This window comes from Solanum stenotomum, chromosome 11 (genome assembly GCF_019186545.1).
Source record: "Solanum stenotomum isolate F172 chromosome 11, ASM1918654v1, whole genome shotgun sequence".
Lineage (NCBI taxonomy): Eukaryota > Viridiplantae > Streptophyta > Magnoliopsida > Solanales > Solanaceae > Solanum > Solanum stenotomum.
In genome coordinates, this window is record NC_064292.1 from 54,493,190 (window position 1) to 54,516,799 (window position 23,610).

General features: G+C 33.7%; 2 protein-coding genes and 2 long non-coding RNA genes across 5 annotated transcripts in view; 1 reads left to right on the top strand and 3 right to left on the bottom strand.

Moving 5' to 3' along the window:
* The window catches only part of LOC125843862 (uncharacterized), a 573,332-nt gene that overhangs the window by 316,279 nt on the left and 233,443 nt on the right, over positions 1-23,610 (bottom strand). The gene's annotated exons all lie outside the window — the stretch shown is intronic.
* Positions 1-23,610, top strand: part of LOC125843937 (uncharacterized) — a 157,079-nt gene that overhangs the window by 148 nt on the left and 133,321 nt on the right. The gene's annotated exons all lie outside the window — the stretch shown is intronic.
* On the bottom strand, positions 136-18,452 carry LOC125843902 (TMV resistance protein N-like). Its single transcript, XM_049523124.1, has 3 exons — positions 18,004-18,452; positions 689-934; positions 136-347 (listed from the first exon to the last, which is right to left on the bottom strand). The coding sequence occupies exons 1-3, from the start codon at positions 18,264-18,266 to the stop codon at positions 320-322; spliced, it is 537 nt and encodes a 178-aa protein (XP_049379081.1). The 5' UTR covers positions 18,267-18,452; the 3' UTR covers positions 136-319.
* On the bottom strand, positions 19,563-21,663 carry LOC125843927 (uncharacterized). 2 transcript variants are annotated; one of them, XR_007444078.1, is made up of 5 exons: positions 21,239-21,663; positions 21,056-21,116; positions 20,401-20,477; positions 20,125-20,205; positions 19,563-19,963 (listed from the first exon to the last, which is right to left on the bottom strand). It is a non-coding gene; the product is annotated as an uncharacterized LOC125843927 (long non-coding RNA). The 2 variants fall into 2 exon arrangements; XR_007444079.1 differs by having other exon boundaries at positions 20,401-21,116.

A 23,610-nucleotide genomic window follows, 5' to 3' on the forward strand; every position in this document is an offset into this window, starting at 1 on the left:
TATTTCTAGTTGTTACAATAACTCTGCTTCCATTATCAAACCAGCCAACATCACCTGCTAAATACTCCAAATGATCACCATGATCATGTCATCAAGCACAATCAACACCTTCATAGAAGAAAGTCTGCTCTTAATCATGCGCTTCCCATCATACTCATTACTGACGTAATCATCTTTTTTTCTTAACAGTACAGAGAGAAGGGTATTTTGTAAAGAATGCAGTTGATTCTTTTTTGCATTTTCTTTAACATTCGCAAGAAAACAAGCTGCTTCAAATTGATTGGATAGAGTATCAAAGATGGCATTTGCTATTGTTGTTTTACCGATTCCGCCTGTTCCCCAGATTCCTACAATCCGAACATTATTGATTTCCATTTGAAGTAGGGGTTCTAGTTTCTCTAAATGAGCATGTATTCCCACAACATCTTGCAAATCAGATGAAGAACGAGCACTCTTGCAAAGTTTGGAAGAGATGTCGTCGACGATCTTATTAATTTCCTTTGATTGATTAATCCTACATAAATTAGAGATTGATTGTTGACAATGTGAGGAAGTCAAGTATTAGAAAGTAATTTCAAATTTTAATGTTCAAGAGAATATTAAATAGGAAACAATATAGTTCAGGATAATATATAGAAACATATTGTTATTTTTTTTCATCAAAAGCAATTATTTGTTTCCACCGCACCCGTCATGAATATCATGTCCTTTTAGATCTGCGGCAGCAGTTAGGGCATTTCTCCATCGTTTCACCTTCTGCATCCCCTCATCATCCTTATACCTCAATTTGTGTTTGGTAAATGCTTCTGCAAAGCTCTCCCTTTGGTATCGAACATCTGATGGATCCACATAATAGAAGATCGGTATAACTGTCATGTGTCCATTTTCTTTCTCCTTGCATTCCATAATCTTCACTAGTTCATTCAAGCACCAACTTGACGTAGCATAATTCTTTGAGAAAACGATTACTGCAACTTGAGACTCTTCTATAGCTTTCACGAGTTCTTCTGAGATGGAATCGCCATCCTCTAGCCTTTCATCATCTAGAAAGGTGAATATTCCCCTAATTGTCAAACCATTGTGCAAATGAAGTTTAGTCTTCATGTTTTGTCGGTAAAAAATTTGGAAGACGGGGTCTACTCCAATTGAATTATTGCTATGGGTTCCACAACGTGGACATCTCAAAATATAAGTGCATGAAGCTACAAAGAAAGGCTATATCTTGAAAAATATCTCCGTTGAATCAAATTATTGTGAGTTAGTTCTACTTAGTATTATGTGTCTGCATAGATGCCAGACTTAATTCACATTCGTGTTGAGAGGTTTTACATCGACACTTCCTAACAAGAACTAGTCAATAATCAAGGCGCAAACCCAAAATATTTAATTAAGAATAAAGGAACAATTATGACTCTACCAGAATCATTGTTATTATTCGATCTCCCATTTAATAATTGTAATTAACTAATAATTCTTTTTATTTATGATTATGGGCTCACTGTAAGAAAAATTGGACCATATCCCTGTTTTGATTGGTTATTATTTGGAAAAAGTTGTAATTAACTAATTTTTCTGTTTCAATTTATATATGATTCACTTTCCTTTTTAACCAATCCCAAAAAGAATGACAAAAAAAAAATCATATACACTCCTATATCAATATCTGTAGGTTCAGAAGATTGGATTAATGTATACCCAACTTCTTTTCGAATCTATTTCTCAAGCCAAGAATATAATTGTCAAAAATTTGTACAAGTAACTAGTAATTGTTTTACGAGTATCTTCACCTCCCAGTAGTCAACTAGTACATGTACATTGAATATTAGTCGTCCATAGTAGGTAGTAGGAAATTTCTTCACTCCTTCCACACATTTATATTTGATTGTGACATGGATTAAAGTGCTGACAAGTGCATGAATTTGACGAATTCCAACAAAAAAGTTTCGATACAGTACTTTTTTTACGGTGCTTTGAATATTAAAATTTTTATTTTCAAATATCAAATTAATATAATTTAAGTTAATTTTTAAAATTAGTTAATTCAAATATCAAATTAATATAATTTAATTTAATTATTAAAATTAATCAAAATAACTCTCGAAAAACACAGCCTGACAACTAAAAAGAAGTAATGGAAGTATGGGGAGAGGGTTGTGAGGGGAGGGCTCCACTTAGGAGGAAGGTGTGAGTGCCATGCGCCTTGTAAGGCGTGGCCTCACACGTGCCTTCCTTTTTACATGTTAACCGGGTTAAAAAATTTAGAAGGTGTGGGGATCATGTACCTTTACCCTTTGCTCTTTAATTTTTTTTGTTGTTCTTTTGGAATTTTGGCAAAAAAAAAACTAAAAAAACTTGTCCTTTAAGCTATGGACTACAAAATGGACAGCTAAAAGTACAAGCGGATGAAGCTTCAAAGAAAATGGACATTATTAGAAAATTATGTGGTATATCGAAATTAAATATTATTATGTTATTACAAGTGTATATTTAATTTTTTTACACCCTTAACATAACTAAAAAAAATATTTGGCTAAACTCCTAACTCCGCCACGGAATTTATTGCTCCACAAGTACAAACACCAACCTCCCTTTATCTTCTCTGCCAAAAATTGATTGAAATTTGTCTTTAATTTCACAGCATGCAGACGACTTTGACTTTAAAAACTCTACTTGAATGGAAGATGTAATTATTGCTATTTTTTCAAAAACTTTGTGTCTAGTGTAATTTTTTACCATACATTCTAAAAGCCCACCAAAAGATGTGGTGGAGTGGATGGGGCTGTTTCTCACTTAGTTAGATATTTTGAGTTCGAATTCTGAATATGAAAAAATCCTTGATAGGAAACGATTCCAGATAAAAAACCAAAAAAGTAAAATAAAAAATACACATTCTAAGAAATTTCGGCTCCACAAATCAAATGGGGTTTTAACCATACATTTATTACTGATTTGAATCGAATCTATCACAATTGAATATGTATAAGTACGTTTCACCATCTCTTAAATTTCTATTACTCCTCGATAGATCAATGCTGTTAATTTAATCAGCAAATAGGGTCAACTTAATAGTAAGGAGTAATAATTGCTAGTAATTATTTAGATCTTCTCATTTATTATTATGGACCCACTATCCATCTGCACAAAGAGAAATTGGACAATATATATTTGTATTTCAGAATATATCTAGTATCTTTGATACATGTATTTGATTTGATATCTAAAAGAATAGTGTATCTGACTTGAAATTTGACACAAAATTATTATGCCCTCCGTTTCACAAAAAATGGTCTAGTTTGACTTGATATTGAGTTTAAGAAAATAAAGAAAACTTTTGAATCTTGTGGTTCTAAATTAAAATTATGTCAAATGTACAAAATTGTCCTTTAATCTTGTGGCCTTAAACATGTCACGTGGAAAGTTGAAATTAAAATGTTACCAAAAAAAGAAAAAGATCATTCTTTTTTAAACAAACTAAAAAGAAAGGATGTCATTCTTTTTTAAACGGAGGAAGTAATTAACAAGACACTATGTAATTTATTATAAAGTAAATTAATATTTATGGTAGAAACCATTAACTATAAAGTAAATTAGACTTGACTTCACAATGAATTGATGAAGTCAAGTCATGTTGTCGGTGACATAAAAATTACCCTTGTTTTTTTTTTGCACCTTTATTTGATTGTACTTTTAGTGGTTCATTGTGTTCATATTGCATTAAAGTTTCCAAGAAATTTTCTACTTACTTCTACCAATGTACATATTTATTAAAGAAAAGTGCTAAATGACCAGAAAATTAAAAAAACTAGTATAATATTTTTTTTGTGACAATTGTGCATGAAATTGACGAATTCCAACAAAAATTAGGAAAAGGTCAACCAACTTGCAAAAAGGGATAATAAAAAATGAAAAGGGGCTAAGGCGCGGGATGTCCACACCTTACCCCAAAAATATAAGAAGGTGTGTGTGGAGCCACGCCTGGTATGACGAATAGTGCATGGAGTTGACGAATAGTGAATGAAGTTGACGAATTCCAACAAAAATTAGGAAAAGGTCACCCAACTTGCAAAAAAGGATAATAAAAAATGAAAAGGGCCAAAGGGGCTAAGGCGTAGGATCCCTTTATCTTCTCTGCCAAAAATTGATTGAAATTTGTCTTTAATTTCACACTATGCAGACAACTTTGACTTTAAAAACTCTACTTGAATGGAAGATGTAATTATTGCTATTTTTTCAAAACTTTTTATGTCTAGTGTAATTTTTTACCATGCATTCTAAAAGCCCATCAAAAGATGTGGTGGAGCAGATGAGGCTGCTCCTCACTTGATCAGAGATTTTGAGTTCGAATTCTAGATATGAAAAAATTCTTAGTAGAAAGCGACACCAGATGAAAACAAAAAAACAAAAAACAAAAATACACATTCTAAGAAATTTCAGCTCGACAAATCCAATGGGATTTTAACCATACATTTATAACTGATTTGAATCTATCACAATTGAATATATACGAGTACGTTTCACCATCTCTTAAATTTCTATTACTCCTCGATAGATCAATGTTGTTAATTAAATCAGCAAATAGGGTTAACTTAATAGTAATGAGTAATAATTGCTAGTAATTATTTAATTCTTCTCATTTATGGTTATGGACCCACTATCCATCTGCACAAAGAGAAATTGGACCATACGTATTTGTATTTCAGAATGTATCTAGTATTTTTGATATATGTATTTGACTTAATATCTAAAAGAATAGTGCATCTGATTTGAAATTTGGCACAAAATTATTACTCCCTCCGTTTCACAAAGAATGGTCTAATTTGACTTGACACTAAGTTTTAGAAAATAAAGAAAACTTTTGAATCTTGTGGTTCTAAATTATAGTTATGTCAAATGTACAAAATTGTCATTTAATCTTGTGGCCTTAAACGTGCCATGTGGAAAGTTGAAATTAAAATGTTACCAAAAAAAGAAAGAGATCATTCTTTTTTAAACAGACTAAAAAGGAAAGGAGGTTATTCTTTTTAAATGGAGGGAGTAATTAACAAGACACTATGTAATTTATTATAAAGTGAATTAATATTTATGGTAGAAACTATGAACTATAAAGTAAATTAGACTTGACTTCGAAATGAATTGATGAAGTCAAGTCATGTTGCCAGTTAGTCACAAAGAAATTGCTTGGACATTACCTTACAGTTTCAAATAAACAAGGCCCACAACTTGTTAGGTAGAGTTTCATTTTATGTCGTTCTATTTACATTATTCTTATTAATTTAATTTATTTTCGACTGACAAATGTTTTGATCCTAAGGTGAGTTTTAATGAATATCAATAAAATCGGTATGCTATTTCAAGTTACAATTTTATCTGAGGCAAGACTGCTACATATTCTATCTTGTGACAATGGTGCATGAAGTTGACGAATTCCAACAAAAATTAGGAAAAGGTTACACACTTGCAAAAAAGGATAATAAAAAATGGAAAGGGCCAAAGGGGCTAAGGCGCGGGATCCCCACACCTTACCCCAAAATTATAAGAAGGAAGGTGTGTGTGGAGCCACGCCTGGTATGGCACATGTGCATGGAGTTGACGACTTCCAACCAAAATTGGGAAAAGGTCACCCAACTCCTGCCTCAATAATAAATGGAGTTAATACATTTGGGGTGTGTTTAGTAGAGTAAATATACACATATATACAACCCCCAAGCCTTTTGTTATGGTACACATTCCAATACAACGTGTCGATAAAAGTGCATACTTCTTCGAAAAATTACGTTGTATTTATATGTCAAATTCTACATTTAAAAGATATATATTTAAAGTTGGACACCCTTGATAAAAGTTATGCCTTTGGCGTGGTGGTAATTGGTGTCCAATTGAATGATGGAGTTTCGGGTTTGAACCCAAATAGCACAATATTTTTTTAATTTTATTTTGACAGCCATACACCATTATTTTTGGATATCCTTAATAAAATTTCCGGCTCCGCCATTAGGTGTGAGAGTCATGCGCATGGATTTCTTTTTACATTGTTAACTGCGTTAAAAAAATTTGGGTTATGGTATGGGGATCATGTGCCTTTACCCCTTTGCTCTTTAATTTTTTTTATTGTCCTTTTTGGAATTTTGGCAAAAAAAAAAAAAAAAAACTTACCCTTTATGCTCTGGACTACAAAATGGACAGCTAAAAGTACAAGCGGATGAAGCTTCAAAGAAAAAGAATATCCCAAATGAGAAGAAACAAAATTTTAGGAGAAGTTAAATGGAATTACTGTAATGGGCGGAGTCACTTTAGCTGAAGGGTGGTTTAGTGCACACATATCGCTAGAAAATTATGTAGTATATACGAGATTAAATATTACTCCATTATTATAGGTGTATATTTAATTTTTTACATCCTTAACATAACTAAGAAAAATATTTACACACACTTCGCTAAACTCATAACTCCGCTACGAATTTTATTGCTCAACAAGTACGAACACCAACCTCCCTTTATCTTCTCTGCCACAAATTGATTGAAATTTGTTTTTAATTTTACAGAGAGCAAAGACGACTTTGACTTTAAAAACTCTACTTGAATGGAATATGTAATTTTTGACCATACATTCTAAGAAATTTCAGATCCAAAAATCCAATGGGGTTTTACCCATACATTTTTACTAATTTGAATCCCTCCCTCTCTCGCCAATCTCCCTATCTGGTGTCAAAGATATATATATCTAGTATCAAAAAATACATGTTGACTCTCTTGCTTGACTCTATCCTTATGTATTTGTATTTCACAATGTATCTAGTATCTTTGATACATGTGTTTGACTTGATATTCGAAAGAGTGGTGTATTTGGCTTGAAATTAAATTTGGTACAAAATTATTAAGTACTAATTAGTAAGACAATGGATAATTATTTCAAACTATAAAGTGAATTAGTAATTATGGTAGAAACTATAAATTATAAAGTGAATTAGAATTGACTTCGCAATGAATTGATGAAATCAAGTCGTGTTGTCGGTGACATAAAAATTACCCTTGTTTTTTCTTTGCACCTTTATTTACTTGTACTTTTAGTGGTCCATTAATTGTGTGCATATTGCATTAAAGTTTCCAAGAAATTTCCTACTTACTTCTACTAATGTACATATTTATTAAAATATGCTTTTTTGACCGGTTATTTATCTTCAATACAATAAAGTCTACTCTCTTTGTTTGGTCAGTCACAAAGAAATTGTTTGGACATTACCTTACAGTTTCAAATAAACAATGCCCACAACTTGTTAGGTAGAGTTTCATTTTATGTCGTTCTATTTACATTATTCTTATTAATTTAATTTATTTTCGGCTGACAAATGTTTTGATCTTAAGGTGAGTTTTAATGGATATCAATAAAATCGGTATGATGTTTCAAGTTAAAATTTTATCTGAGGCAAGACTGCTACATATTCTGTCTAGCGTAAATTTGCTAAAAAAATAAAAAATATGTGATTTAGTTCCTTTTGCCAGCAAGATGAATTATTAAAAAAAGAAGAGAAAATTCAATATCATAATTCAATGTCTCTGATAGCAAAAGATACATATGTTCATCTCTTTTGACAACTATCACTATTTACTCAAGTAGATATACTTTAATACGTGAATAATGATAATTTAAATAGAAAAACGAAAACAATTAAAGTAGAATATGAAACCCCCACACACAACAAAAAGCAAAAGAAAACGTGTTTTTAACACTAATCTTTAAATTTTTATAAAGTTAATATAGAAATCAAGGACCCTACTTGAATGGAAAAGAAGAAGAATCAACTATATAAAAAGACCAGAGGAGGACAAAAGCTTTAAAAAATTCCTCCAAAGACCACCTACCCACACTGCACCAAAACTTCACAATTATACACACACAATGGACAGCTAAAAATACAAGAGGAAAATATGTTTGAAAAAATGTTTGATTTTCTCATGTTTAATTAGTTAAAAATATTTATTAAAAAATATTGTTCTTACTAAAATTAAGTTACTTAAATATAAGAAAACTAATTTCTTTTTACTGAAAATAAAGAAAACAAGTTTCACAAATACATGTACACGATACATCTAATAAATTATTGAATCAATGTTGAGCCACACCCACCCCAACTTTAATTTGGGAAAGTCAGTGAGAAAGAAAAAAGGGAAAGAGATTTGTCCTTGCCTTAATTAAATTAATTTGTGTATGGAAAAAGTGAACTTTGAAATTCTAAAATATGTTACATCCTCCGTTACTATTATTTGTCAGGTATACTAAAAACAGTTGTTCTAAATTAATTGTCAATTTAAACAATCAAGAAATAATTAGTTATTTTTTCCAATTCTACCCTTAATAATTACATAACTACTGGTTTCAAAAGGTACTGGTAATTTTAAAGTTACAAGACTACTTTAATGTGAAAAAAGTTACTTTTACCGTTTTCAAAAAATACAAACCATTTTAATTATGATTGATAGTAAGGTTATATTAGTCAAATTGCACCTTATATTACTCTCTCCGTTCACTATTGTTTGTCAGGTATACTAAAAATAGTTGTCCAAAATTGATTGTCAATTTAAATAACCAAGAAACAATTAGTCACTTTTTTCCAATTCTACCCTTAATAATTACTTAACTAATGGTTTCAAAAAGTAGTCATTTTAAAGTTACAAGACTACTTTAATATGAAAAAAAGTTGTTTTTACAGTATTCAAAAAAGTACAAACTATTTTAATAATGATTGATAGTAGGGTTATATTAGTCAAATTATACCTTATATTAATTTTTTCTTAAGGGTTGTGCATGATCTTATCCTGACAAACAATAGTGGACGGAGCGAGTAAATTTTTCTTAAGGGTTGTGCATGATCTTATCCTGACAAACAATAGTGGATGGACACAAAGAAGAAGATGTTAACACAAATGAAATTTAGCAGAAACTAATTTATGGATGGAAAAAGTGAACATTGAAATTGCTTATTTACCATTAATTAAGGAGTTTAAATTTTAAGATAATTATTCAATACTCTATTTAAGAGATTTGGGTGTCTGACTAAATATTTTAAAATATATGGTATAAATATTATAAGTGATATTATGTGTAATTTTTTTAAAAGTATAGATAAATTAAGTATATATGGTAGTAAAGTATGTCTAGTTAGGTATTTATTTCTTAGATGTAACTTTTATCATTAACATGGTAGGATAATGTCGGAAATGTGAGAATTGTAGCGTACTGTCCGGGTCAGCAGTGGCGTACTCACATCCCTAGGGTGTCCGATTAGACACCCTTCATCAAAAATTTACGTTGTATATATATGTCAAATTCTATATTTAAAAAATATATATTTAAAGTTGGACATTCTTGACAAAAGTTATGCCTTTAACGCAGTGGATTAGGGTGTGCATTTGAATGAAGAAATTTTGGGTTTGAATCCCATTTATTAGACGACTAGATACCACTTCTTACGGAATGCTGTTATTAGAAAATTCCTTAAACAATTAAAAATAAATAAAAGAAGAGGAAAGTTGGTGAGAAAGAAAAAGTGAATTACATGCCCTACTTGAATGGGAAAAAAGAATCAACAAATATAAATAAAGACTAGAGGAGGACAAAAGTTTATGGCTATTTTTATTAATTAAAAGAAGTAGAAAATTCCTCCAAAGACCACCTACCCACCCTTCACCAAAACTTCACAATAATACATAAACAATGGACAGCTAAAAATATGTTCCAAAAAATATTTGATTTTCTTATGCTTAATTCGAACAAGGACTAGTCAAAAAAACAAGGCCGACAACTTGTTAGGTAGAGTTTCATTTTATGTCGTTCTATTTAGATTATTCTTATTAATTTAATTTATTTTCGGCTGACAAATGTTTTGATCCTAAGGTGAGTCTTAATGGATATCAATAAAATCGGTATGATGTTTCAAGTTAAAATTTTATCTGAGGCAAGACTGCTACATATTCTGTCTAGCGTAAATTTTCTAAAAAAATATGTGATTTAGTTCCTTTTGCCAGCAAGATGAATCATTAAAAAAAGACGAGAAAATTCAATATCATAATTCAATGTATCTGATAGCAAAAGATACGCATATTCATCTCTTTTGACAACTCTGATTCTAATTCACACAACTCCGACTCTAGTGGAATACGTTTGATTCCTGGAAATAGTTCCCTTTGGCTCCGTTAGCTTTGTGATGTGAAGCGACTTACTAATAGTTCCAATGCTCATCTGCAATTCCCTCTCTGTCTCAAGTCATGCTGCCTCTTTGATTGTTTCGTCTTATTTCCCATAACAAGAGAGATACTTACATTATTTAAAACAGAGATTTTGTGCTAATATAACAATCTGAGAGAGCAATACTTACAAAAGTGTATTGCTAAAGTTAGAGCATGATCAATACTTCTCCACATGAAAATGTTTGATGCAGAACTATTAAAAGTACTGACCCGTCGTCTGCCATAAAGTTTTTGTTTTTAAAGCAGAGATTTCCCCAAATATAACGAACAAAAAGAGCATCAAAATAAACTAGTAGCAAGTTTTAGAGCCGTGGATCAGTTGCTACCTTTGGGAAATACACTTTTCCTTTTCTCTGTGAATTTAATTATAACACGGTAAAATCTTGATATCGGTTGAATATACATCTGCAGAAAGACGTGATCAATTACTCCAACCATTTAATTAAGTTCCCAATTGATCCGTTCTACTACACATTTGTATATACGTATCGTCTTGGAACTTAAAAATTTAATTCTCTCACATAATCTCCATAGAATGAATATTAATTCAAGACTTTAAGGAGTGTTAAAATAGCTCGGGGCTTCTCAAACACACATTTCCAAAGGGTTGCTTTACTTGAGGATCAATAAAGATGCAATTAGTTCTCTTATTTACTTACCATTTTATATTCAACATGCAAAGTTTTAAAAATTAAAACTTGTTCACATCCTTTAACTCACCATGGTTAATGATGGCTCAGAACAAACGGAGACAATAGGAGAAAGAAGAACGAAAAAAAAAATGTATTGGTTATGAAAGAAGACTTTGTAGGCAACAGAAGGAGAGAATTACACAAAACAGAGAGAGAGAGAACACAATTTCACTACCAAAATCAAGAGTTATATATACCTTTATTCAAACAAATCCAGGGCTTGTCGGAAAGAGCTGCAAAATTTCTGGATTAACTGGCGCATCAACATTAGAACCTGACCTTTGTTTCTTAGAAGACGAGCAACTGGCTTCATTATGGTGTTCACTATCATCATATCTGCTTCTCCTTGTCCCAATGGAGTCATCTTTATACAACAAACGAAGTCCATAATCCTTTATTTCTCCATAAAAAGTTAAACCAATAATTCCATAGTCATTTGGTGTTTTTCCATTTGCCTTAGATGTATCCCATAAACAAGCAAGAGGTACCAAGAAAAAATTAATGGTAGATTCTGTATGGTACTTTGGATGATTGGTTAAGGATAAATTCTGGATCATCCACGACATCCGATTGCATAAGGGAATCAAGTATGCTTTGGTTTCAACTAAGCAGCCAGAGTAACATACAGCAAATCCCAAGAAGTTATCACGTACGTACCAATTTTCAGGCAAATTGAGTGATACACTTTTATGATGCGTTCCCCCATGGTGGAACCAACTTGGCGTCTTTTTTCCAGGATGCTCAACAGTAAACACTCTTAGTGATAACGAATGTGAATCAGATATATCATGCTGCAATAATGATGAGATATTCTGAAACAACGAATTACAGATCGAAGCATTGCTCCAATCTGCATGTATTGTGTCTAATTGCTGTGGAAATTCTGGCAGCTGTGTAAGTCTCTCGCAATATGACAAGTCCAAGTATTGAAGAGCACCAAGTTCAGATATGCTTTGAGGCAAATGATCAAAATTATTTCCCTTGAGATACAACTTTTTCAAAGAGGATAAACATCCAATGTCTTCTGGCAGCTGTGTAAGTGTCTTGCAATCTGATAAGTCCAAGTATTCAAGAACACCAAGTTGGGCTATGCTACGAGGCAAATGCTCAAAATTATTTCCACTGAGATTCAAGTGTTTCAAAGTGGATAAGGATCCGATGTCTTCCAGAAGTCCTCCATCTATTCAATTGCAGTAGCTGAGATTCAAGTGTTTCAAAGTGGATAAGGATCCAATGTCTTCCAGAATTATTAGATTGCTGTAACTGAGATCCAATTCTTCCAATGAGCGTAACCCTTCACTAACAGGAGGGAACACGAAGTTCACTCTATCTTCTGATTTATCTTTTTTAAAAGTCAATGAATTAAGCTTGTTCAACCGGACAATGGAAGATGGAGGACGTGAGATTAAAGTATATCTGACATGAAGCTTCTCCAAGTTTTCTAAATCACCTATCTCTTCTGGCAAGCTTTCAAGTTTTGAGCAATTCGACACAGATAGTTTCACCAAACCTTTCAACTTACAAATGCTGCTTGGAAGAGATGCAAGGTTTTTCATAAAACTTAAATGTAGCTCTGTAAGATGAGGTTGGAGATCAAAGAAAGAGAATGGGAGTTCCCTTATCCCAGAGCCTGACATCATAATCTCTAACTCAGGCTTCATTATTCCAAGGAATTCTGGAAATTTCTCTAAACTAGAGCAGTATTTTAGATTCAGAGATTCAAGAGATTCCACATTAACATATGGAAACCTCTCAAGTTTTGTACAATAAGTCAAATTTAACTCAATGAGTTTTTTGCAATACTTGAGGGAACGATGGACTTCTTCAAGACTCGTACATACATCTAGATTCAAATACTCCAAATTTGGCATCCCCTTGAAATCTGGTGTTCTCTTCAGGCTTTTGGAGTAACTTAGATCTATGCTTCGTAGAGACGGAAATTGCTGCAGCTATTCAAACGACAGAAAGAATGATGAAAAATGAGTAAAGTAGTAAACGACCTGTTTATATTATAACTCAAACCTTAATCTTAGCATGTTTTATTTGGTGCACATTTAAATTTCCGCTATATATACTTGATTATCTGTTCTCATTTACCCCCTGGATGTTGATGTAGAAAAGTTGTGCCAACATATTTCTTTTTGTTTCTTCTTTAGATGCAGAGGTTGGAAATGCAATTCATAGAGATTAATAATATGAGAACAACCCAAAATACATTAGTTTGAGTTTATGGAACTAATAACTTATTTTCATTTAAACACAAGAATCATAATTCTAGGACAAGATAAAATAGAAAGTATCTCAAATAGAATGGTACCTCTGTTTCATTCCAGAAATAATGCAATGAACTCCATTGGAGATCAACATGAACAAGGCTTCTGGGATTAAAATTTTCTGGCAATAACTTCCAAGGATATCTATCCCAGACAAACCAACACAAGTTGTTGGAAAGGTACTCAATGGAGCCATCAGTGGAGCCATCAGCGGAGCCATCGTTTTCAGTACATATGGATAATATCCTAAGCATTCTCATATTTTTCATTGCCTCTTTATTAAAGCTCAGTTCTTCAAAATACGTAAACCAGATTGCTTCCACTGCCATGGTCCCCTAGTAAAAAGATCATGAGAAAAATTATAACTTCAGATGCCGTGCACCAATATCACTACTTTCTTTCTCCTTGCATGCAAATTTTCGACATGTTTTGTATTACTTATTTTTGCATTTCAAGTTCTTGAAGAGCTAGTAACATTACAGTCTAAGTTAAAAAAGTTTTTCATACTCTAATAGAACAATATTATAATTGAAACAGTATTAATAATTTTCATCTTTTAAATAAAAAATAATCAATGATCAAGTGAACAATATGGCTACTTCACGAATTAGCTACATTAGGCAACTAATGTTATTTTTGCTTCTATTATTAAAGTAAGAGACTAATATGACATACGCGCTAGAATATAAAGCAAGATGAATAAATAAATGGAATTGACTATATATTCTATGTCTTTGGATTATGAAAAGTAAAATTGAATATTATTGCGTTGTTTAGCCTACTTACCATATTGTTGTCCACCACTTCTTTGAAATCTTCAACATTCCATAATCTGCTACGTTCTCCCGGATGCTTTTGCATTTGCACTATATATTTACCCATATCTTGTATTAAGTCATGCATTTCAATCATATTATTTTCAGAGATGGACACGAGAGATTTGTTAACTAGAACACGCAATCCAATTTTTGATCCAGAATAACAGCTCTCAAGAACTTGCATGACGTTTTCTTTTTTAATTCCCCGGAAGAAACATGCTATATCTAGAAATATCTCTTGCTCTTCGGGCTCCAACCCATCATAACTTATTTTGAGGTTCTTAGTAATTTCTACATCAGAGTTTTTCTTTATTCGGACCAAGGCACTTTCCCACTCAGTTATATCCATCCGGTGTAATGAAGAACCCCATACTTTCAGGGCTAAAGGATGGCCTTTAGCAAGACTTACTATCTCCAACATTAGATTCTTAAAACACTCATGTGGAACTTTTTCCTTAAAAGCATATTGATTGAACAATTTAATAGCATCACAGTCAAGTAGTGTTTCCACTTCAAATACTATGTCATTTTCCCCTATCAAACGCTTGTCTCTAGTGGTTGCAATAATCCTACTACCCATGCCAAACCAACTGAGATCCTTAGATAGATAATCCAACTGGTCTCTTTGATCTATGTCATCAAGCACAACTAAAATCTTCTTAAACCGAAGTCTCTTAGCCAGCATGCTCCTCCCCACCTCCTTATCTTTCACGCAATTATTTTTTTCCCCTAATAGTTCAGAGAGAAGGATATTTTGGAGAGAGTGCATTCCATGTTTGTTTTCTTTGATATTCTCAAGGAAACAAACATCTTTAAATTTGGAGGAGAGTTTATAAAAAATAGTCTTTGCTATTGTTGTTTTACCAACGCCCCCCATTCCCCAAATCCACACAATCCGAACATCATTGATTTCCATCTCTAGCAAGGATTCTACTTTCTTTAATTGAGTATCTATACCCACAACTTCTTGCAAATAAGATACTGAAGTCTTGCATTTAGACGAAATTTGATCAACAATACGCTTAATACAGTCTGACTCTGACTCAACCCTGCAACAAAAAAACAAGAAGAAAAAAATGCTAATATATGATAAAAAGGACTATATCAAGCTCTTGAAGAACCAATCAATATTATCTACCTAACAATGTCATTGAATAATAAAATTTATAGGAGCTAAGCTATTCTTCTTACAAATAGAAACATATATAATCGATCATTATTCTGCTTTCAGAAAATGTGAATTATTATTTAAGATTCTGTTTTGAGTACTACTGTAACATCTGATAATTTGAAATAGCTTTGGAGAGGCTTAGAATTGGAAATTTTCATTTTTGGAAAGAATTTGAAAATCTGGAAAATTTTGGCTAAGTATGGAAAAATGTGAATTTTTGGCCAACTTTGAACAGACATAAATTCTAGCTCAGGATGAGTTAGGTGGGGTTCCAGTTATGGTTACAAATTTCGTGGAACGATCTTTCCAATACCACCGAGTTTTCTCGATTCCGAGTTCGTATCAGTGAGATATGCCCTTTGAAAGTTGGACAGTTGACAGGGAATCCGTCCGGAAATTTTTAAGGGCATTTTGGTCTTTTCCCTAGCTATTTCTTTTGAGGATATATTGTTGTGTTAGGCTGATATTTGGATCATTTTTTTCCATTTTAAGAGAGTGAAAGCTAGGGCTTGAGAGTGAAGAAGAGAAGAAGAAGAGAAGAAGGAGAAGAAGAAGAGAAGAACGAGGAGATCAACAAGTTTCCGTCAAAGATCGTCGTGGATATCGTCGGGGGTGATCATAGTGTGGGTTGATCCTTTCCCCCACACACCAAGCTCCTTTTATTATTGAGAAAGGATTGGTTGAGTTGTTGATGTTGTTAGTTGTGTTGTTGAAGCCCTTTTGTGGTTTGGAACATTTTCCGGTTAGTTTTGAGTTGTATTCTATTGTGTGTTGAGGAGATTGATGATCCTAAGTGTTGGGGCTGGAAACCTTAGTGTTTAGAAGGTTTAGAGTTGAAGACAAGAAGGAGAAAAGTCGAGTTTCTGGGCAAGGGGGTTGGCGCGTCGCGCCTGCCAGCGCGCCCCAAAAGGGAGTCTGAAGTTCCCCCCTTGGGGCGGCGCGCCTCTCAGAGCGCCAGCAGGTGCCTTCTGAACTTCAAGGGCTGGCGCTCCGCGCCTTGCAGAGCGCCAAGAACGCCATGTTCCCTCACTCTTTCCATGCTTTCTCATGCATGTTTCTAGGTATTATACCTATGTTTCCAAGTTGTTTCCAACACTTCAAGTTGCGTTTAAATGTCAAGAACTCATCCATAACATGTGATTATATACCTTGAATCCATAATCCAATTCAAGGCGAGTTAGTATCAAGTTAAAGAGAAGTTAGAGTCAAGTCAAGTAAGGTTAAGAAGTAAGCTCAAGCAAGTCCTCCAAGCTTTTCAAGAGTCGTTATTAAACGTTTTACCTTCGTTGTAAGGTTCAAGTTCATGTCGAGTAAAAGAATATAGAGTTCAAGCCAAGTAAAGAGTTTAAAGTTGAGTCCATTTTCTCAAAAGCTATTAGGGAACTAAGTATTCCCAAAGAGGTTTATAAATGTCTTTACATTTAAGTAAGGAAGGAACCATGTTTTCCAAAAGAGCCTTTGGGCTAAGTTTTGAGTAATTATCTCAATCAAAGAAAGAAGTTATGTTAAAAGCATGAGCCAAAGTATTTTTGGGAGTAGTATTGAGCACCGAATTGGGGACACGAGTTCATATTAACTCAACTCTCTATAAGAACCATGCGCCAACATGGGACTTGACGTATCATTCTTTTTAGATGATCACGTAAGATTAGACTAGTGGATCCACTAAGCAAAAGTAAGGTCCTATATCGATGGCAAGGTATAGGATGGTCCTTTGGCAACGTGAGGTAAAACGTTGTATCATCACTAAGGCTCATAGTGGTGGTTGTCGGTTAAAGAACCTCCCACAAAAGCTATATTACTTTTATATAAGAAAAGTTGAGTTTGTTATCGTTTTGTCCTTAACGATCTAAGTTGTTTACATTCTTTTACAAGCTTTATATGTATGGCATGTGTCTTATTGCTTTACTTTGAGTTCAGTTATATATGAGTCGTACAGAGTCAAGGTAAGTGATCTCTTGTTCTCCTTTCAAGCTTAAGTTGTGGTTTAGCTTTTCCAGCTCGCATACTCGTACATTCCATGTACTGATGCCAATTGGCTTGCATCGTCTTATGATGCAGACACAGGTACCCAGGATCAGCATCCAGCACGCCGTTGATCCAGTTGATCACTCCAGAGTCAGTGGTGAGCCTCCTTGCTTCCGGAGGACTCGGTTATTTTGATTATCTTAGTTTTGTTCTAGTAGGATGTTGTGGGGTCTGTCCCAACATCCATCTCAGTATTTTAGAGAGGCTTCATAGACAGTCAGTCAGTTAGATTTGAGTCTCTCTTCTATGTATATATATATATATACACATAAATATTCTATTTTTAGACTCGAGTTGCCCTTTTTGGGACAGATGTTTATCAGTTAAGTTGTTTATGTCTTTGCATGTCTTTGAGTTATTCTATTCCGCTGAGTTAAGAAAGCCAGGCCAAGGGTTCGCTTGGGGCTAGCAATGGTCTCCGAGTGCCGGTCCCGCCCAGGGTGTAGGCTCGGGGCGTGACAACTACTAATACTTTGTTCTATAGTAGAATATAACTCTGTGTAGTTTGTTTTAATTATGTGTTTTCAACTCACCCGTCATAGATATCATATCCTTTTAGATTTGCAGCAGCAGCTAGGGCAGTTCTCCATCCTTGCACCTTCTGCATCCCCTCAACATCATCCTTATACCTCGATTCGTGTTTGGCAAATGCTTCTTTAAAGCTCTCACTTTGGTATCGAACATGTGATGGATCCACATCATAGAAGAGCGGTATGACTATTTGTCCATTTTCGACCTTGCATTCCATAATCTTTACTAGTTCATTCAAGCACCACCTTGACGTTGCATAATTCTTTGAGAAAACGATTACTGCAACTTGAGACTCTTCTATAGCTTTCACGAGTTCTTCTGAGATGGAATCTCCATGCTCTAGCCTTTTATCATCTTGAAAAGTGAATATTCCCCTATTTTTCAAACCTTCGTACAAGTGGCCCGTAAATGTTCTCCGTGTGTCAGAACCTCTAAAACTAAGAAAGACATCATACTTCCATCGAGCACAGTACTGTGAATTACTCGCGAAGGAGGAAGAAGATGCCATGAATTCAATTAAATGTCTGATTTGTGTGTATAGATTGTAGCTGTGGTAATAGAAAGAAAATGTAAGAGTGAATCCTATCAGATGGCCCTCTCCTTGAACAAAAAAGAAAAAGAAAACGTGTTTTAAACACTAATCTTTAAATTTTTGTGAAGTTTGTATAGAAAGTAGTAGGAAATTCCTTCAAAGACCCTACTTGAATGGAAAAGAAGAATCAACAACTATATATAAAGACTAGAGGAGGACAAAAGCTTTAAAAAATGCCTCCAAAGACCACCTACCCACCCTGNGGCTCTCTCCTTAAACAAAAAGGCAAAAGAAAACGTGTTTTAAACACTAATCTTTAAATTTTTGTGAAGTTTATATAGAAAGAAGTAGGAAATTCCTTCAAAGACCCTACTTGAATGGAAAAGAAGAATCAACAACTATATATAAAAGACTAGAGGAGGACAAAAGCTTTAAAAAATTCCTCCAAAGACCACCTACCCGCCCTGCACCAATACTTCACAATAATACATACACAATGGACAGCTAAAAATACAAGTGATGTGTTTGGTAAGGAGGAAAATATGTTCCAAAAAAATGTTTGATTTTCTCATGTTTAATTGGTCAAAAATAATTTTAAAATAAGGAAAACAAGTTCATGATATGTTCGCCCAATGAATTATTGAATCTATGTTGAGCCACACCAACCCCAACTTTAATAAAAGGAAGTGGGAAAGTCAATGAGAGAGAAAAAAGTGAAAGAGACTTGTCCTTTCCTTAATAAACTAATTTGTGGATGGAAAAAGTGACCTTTAAAATTCTAAAATATGTTACAAAGAAGAAGATGTGAACACAAATGAGAAACTAACATTTAGAGGTATAATTTCTACAATATTTTTTCTATTTAATACATAAATATGCTCTTTAACTTGGCTTCAACTGACATTTATATCTCCATTGGATATCTCCGTTAAATCGAATTATTGTGAGTTAATTCACCTCAATATCTTGTACCCGCATAGGGGCCTAACTTAATTCAAATTTGTGTTGTAAGGTCTCACATTGAGGGCAAGACACTCAATTTTCGAGGCATAAACCCAAAATATTTTATTAAGATTGAAGCAATAATTATCACTCTACCATACTCATTGTATTTGTTGGTATCCCTCTCTCTTCTGCCAACAAAAAGAAAAGACCCCTAAGTTTTCTAAATTTGTAGTCTCAAATGATATAGTTACAACCTATTATAAAATCACAATGAAGAAAAGGTGAAATGTACTCACAGATAAACTGCCCAAATTGTCGTCAGAAAAAAATCTGAATATCCACTAATGAGAGTAATGCAATACAATTAAAGGATGTGACATAATTTAAGTGGTTAATTTATCTACAAATGTAATAGTAACATCATCAAGATTATATCCACTAGTATTAGTTATACTTAATCCTAGTGCTAGATGGATAATTTGTTGTGCTTCATATTAACAAACTATTTCTATCATGTTGATACGATATGAATGGAGATTATGCTTCTTCAGTAGAACTTGGTAGTGGGGGAGAAAATATTTGAGCTTGCTCAACCACTGGAAGTACGTTCGATTCCTGGAAACAGTTCCTCTCTGCTCCTCTTGCTTTGTGATGTGACACGACTTACTATTGCTTCTATTGTTCACCCGTTTTGGCACAGCTTTCTTGCCTTACACACATTCATCTATCTGCAGTTGGATTTAGAGCAGGCTACTCATCAGAAAATGTGAAGATAGTAATTTTATTTCATAATGACATGTGGTATTCTGGTGTAAGAGAGGTGTCGTGTCACCTTTACTAATAAGATTAGTATATATGTAGATTTGAAGAGAATGGATTATTGCATTACCACAGGCCAAGATTCAGGTTGTTCTGCTACATAGGCGAAGTTACCAGCATTGTTCTCGAAGTACCATGGTCCCAGTTTACACTGCAAAAGTAATCAAAAACCAAAAGAGTGAAACTTGTTTAAACCACTTATAATAAGTAATCAAGATATAGATGCTACTTATTACTTTTATAAAGATCGAAGTCACAAACTAGACAACAGATAGTAACATCTTATATTTCACATTTTCCTTGAAAAGAAGTATAACAGAACTGAGAGATCACGAGGGAGATGAACCTCAACTTCACTCCAGCTTCCCCCACCATCTTACATTGTGCTGCATCTTTGATTGTTTCATCTTACTCCCAACTTCCCTGCCATGACAAGAGAGATACTTACATTTAAACACTTTGTAGCTGATAGAAGGAGACGATTACATAAAAAGGGAGATTCTCAAAGACAGAGCTCCCACAAACATTAGAAGACGAGCAACTGGCTTCATCATGTAAGATAAAAAAGATCATATATTCTTAATTTGACATCACATCTAACCATGAATTGGCGCAAACAGTTTTGAGAGGAAAGGGCTAGTAAGTAACATTTGGTATATTAATCTAGCACTCAATATTTTTCAAGAAACAAGAAAAATCACGAGCCTTCAACTTCTGATGTAAGAGGCAAGTTAACAGAAAGACTTTGCTGCTTATTTCACCTTCACGGGGGAGAAAGAGCCTCAACTTCACCTCGTACTCAAGCTTTCTTCACTGTCTCACATCAATTATTTCATCTTTTACCCAACTCTCTACCCATAACAAGAGAGATGTTTTTGATAGTGGTAACATATTTTATCTTATGTAATAGATAAGTCAAAACAAAATTAGGTTTCTTATGTTTCACATTTTCCATCAAAAGAAGCATAAGAGAACTGAAGGAGATCACGAGGGAAACGAACCTCAACTTCACCGCGTACTCCAGCTTCCTCCAATGTCTCACTCTGTGCTGCATCTTTTTCCCTGCCATAACAAGAGAGATATATGTATTTAAAACAGAGATATCTGTAAGTTCAACGTGTAATCCGTTTTATTTCATGGAGTAAAACAAACTCTTTAACTTAATGGTTAAACGAAGAACTCACACTTAATGGTTCCGGCAAAAGGGTATGAACAGTGATATCTGTAAGTTCTAGTTCTAATTCGGTTTCTCAATCGAGCATTATCACTATGGGTAGTCCCTTATCCCAGAGAGTCCCGTCTTAATCTTTAACTCCGGCTTCATTCTTCCGATGATTTCTGGAAGTTTCTCTAAACTAGAGCAAAACTCCAGATCCATATAATCAAGAGATTCCACGTTAACACAAGGAAACCTCTTAAGGCGTCCACAATTATACAAATTTAACTCAATGAGTTTTCTGGAATTTCCCAGGGACTGGTGAACCTCTTCAAGATTTCTACAATATGACAAATCCAAATACTTCAAATTTGGCATCCATGTGAAATCCGGTGTTTGCATTAGGCTTCTAGAGTCTCTGAGATCTAGCTTTTGTAGAAAAGGCAAATGTTGTTATTCAGAATGTTGACACCTAATTTTGACCCTCCCCCATAATAATTAATCTCGAGCTTCTTAATTTTCAAATGATTTAAAGTAATTAATTTTAGAAATTTCGAAAAAAATATAATAGAATAATTTGCAAGTTGTTTCAAATAGTTTGTCACTTGTTATAATTTTTAAATAATAATATGTCTTTTATACAATTATGTATATAATTAGTGTATTTTATAAATATTGGAAAATCGTCTCAAAAAGATTTTGTTTAATTAGATATTTGGTTGGTCTGTTTAGTTATCTAATAGTTTACAATTTTGAGTTAATTAGTTAGTTTATGATTAAGTTAATTATTATATAATTATGTGTCTAATTAGTATATTTTACGAATGTTCAAAAAATTGTCTCAAAAGGATTTTAGTTTTATTTAAATATTTGGCTATTTGGTTTAAATTAATTAATAGCTTATATTTCGAGTTAATTAGTTTATAATTAAGTTAATCATTATATAATTATGTGTCTAATTAGTATATTTTATGAACGTTCGAATATCATCTCAAAAAGAGTTTAATTTTAGTAAGTATTTACAAAATTAGTTTAGTTCAAGTTATGGTTATAATTTTAAATCATTGGTTTGCAATTAAATTAATTATTCTATTTCATTAAAATTTAGAAGCTTGTTAATTAATTAATGTTAATCCATCTCACTTAGGATTTAGCCGAATTTGTTAATTTAACTCAATTCGGCTATTTCTTAAACTCCAAGATCTAACCCATCTTTAACCTCACCTTAAAACCATTTTAAGACCAAAGTTTGGGCCACTTTTCAGCAGCCCAATACAATTTCCAGCATACATGTACAACAGCCCCAACCCACTTCAATTCCCAGCCCACTCCAATTCCCAATCCTACTCCTAAATGACCCGACCCAACCCAAAACCAACAATACATACATATAACACTACAGACAACCAGCAACGTACAGCAAAGAGCAATACACCGACCCCATCCCTTTTTTCTTTCCAATTCTATGCAATATCACAGCAGGCTAAAGCAGAAGCAACGTCTCCTTCACTAGAGGTTCGTACAGCAGCAACGTGCCTCGTCCTTGGGGTAGTGGGATGAGGCCACGTCGAGCTCCAAGGACGATAGGAATCGATCCATCCATCCATCCTCCATTCCTTTTTCGGAATGGAGTTGAAATTTCAGAAAAAAGTTTGTTTTCCCTCAATGGCGTAAGATTTTTAGGGATTTGAATTTTGAATTGGGCTCTTTCCATCCGGATTTCGGCCCTTTCCCCCCTCAAAATCAAACCCTAGCTCCTTTTCTATATAAGATTTTTATTGTTTCAGAATGAAGAGGAATTTTTGGATTTTTTTTTTTTCAAACGAAATAGAAGTCAAATTTCTCTTAGCAGAGACTAACCTTTAGGAACAAGTAGTAATACACTCCTGAATAGAGATTTGCTAGGACCTCTGCCCAGTTTCCGTGACTACCGTTCGTGTTCAAGTCTTTCTTGGTGAAAGCCGCCACTTCCTCTGCTCGTCCCGCCTCTGTTCGCTGCCGCGGGAAAGGTAAAATCCTTTTCAGTTTCAACTCTTTTAGTTCGATATGCTATTTTTAACAAGCTGAAGTTGTTTATCGATTTATTTTCTCCTCGACTGCCTTTATTCTTCTGGATTTGCTGCTCACGTAGGAGTTGAGCTCTTGAGTTGTGGTTGGGTTTTTGAGTGTTTGAGGTATAAGAGATGCTCTCGTAAGTGTCGTCGTTTGTATGAGTTTTAGAATTTCTCTTTTTTTCGTTGGCTAGCATGTTAAAGGGTGTGTTTTCGTCCAATGAAAGCTGTAGAATATATGTGATGTTGCTGGTTTGTCTCGTGTTTAGCCCTCTATTCACTTTAATTTATGATGTTGTGCCATAAATTTCTTTGTTGAAACGTTTCGGTTTTAGCTAAAAATCTCACT

What these genes read in the sequence shown, in the direction of transcription:
- LOC125843902 (XM_049523124.1), bottom strand. Translation starts at nt 18,266, where the DNA reads ATGGCATCTTCTTCCTCCTTCGCGAGTAATTCACAGTACTGTGCTCGA. An exon ending in AAGAATTATGCAACGTCAAG is followed by an intron (nt 935 to 18,003) that starts GTGGTGCTTGAA and finishes TGCTACGTCAAG; the next exon opens with TTGGTGCTTGAATGAACTAG. An exon ending in GGACATGATATTCATGACGG is followed by an intron (nt 348 to 688) that starts GTGCGGTGGAAA and finishes TTCGGATTGTAG; the next exon opens with GAATCTGGGGAACAGGCGGA.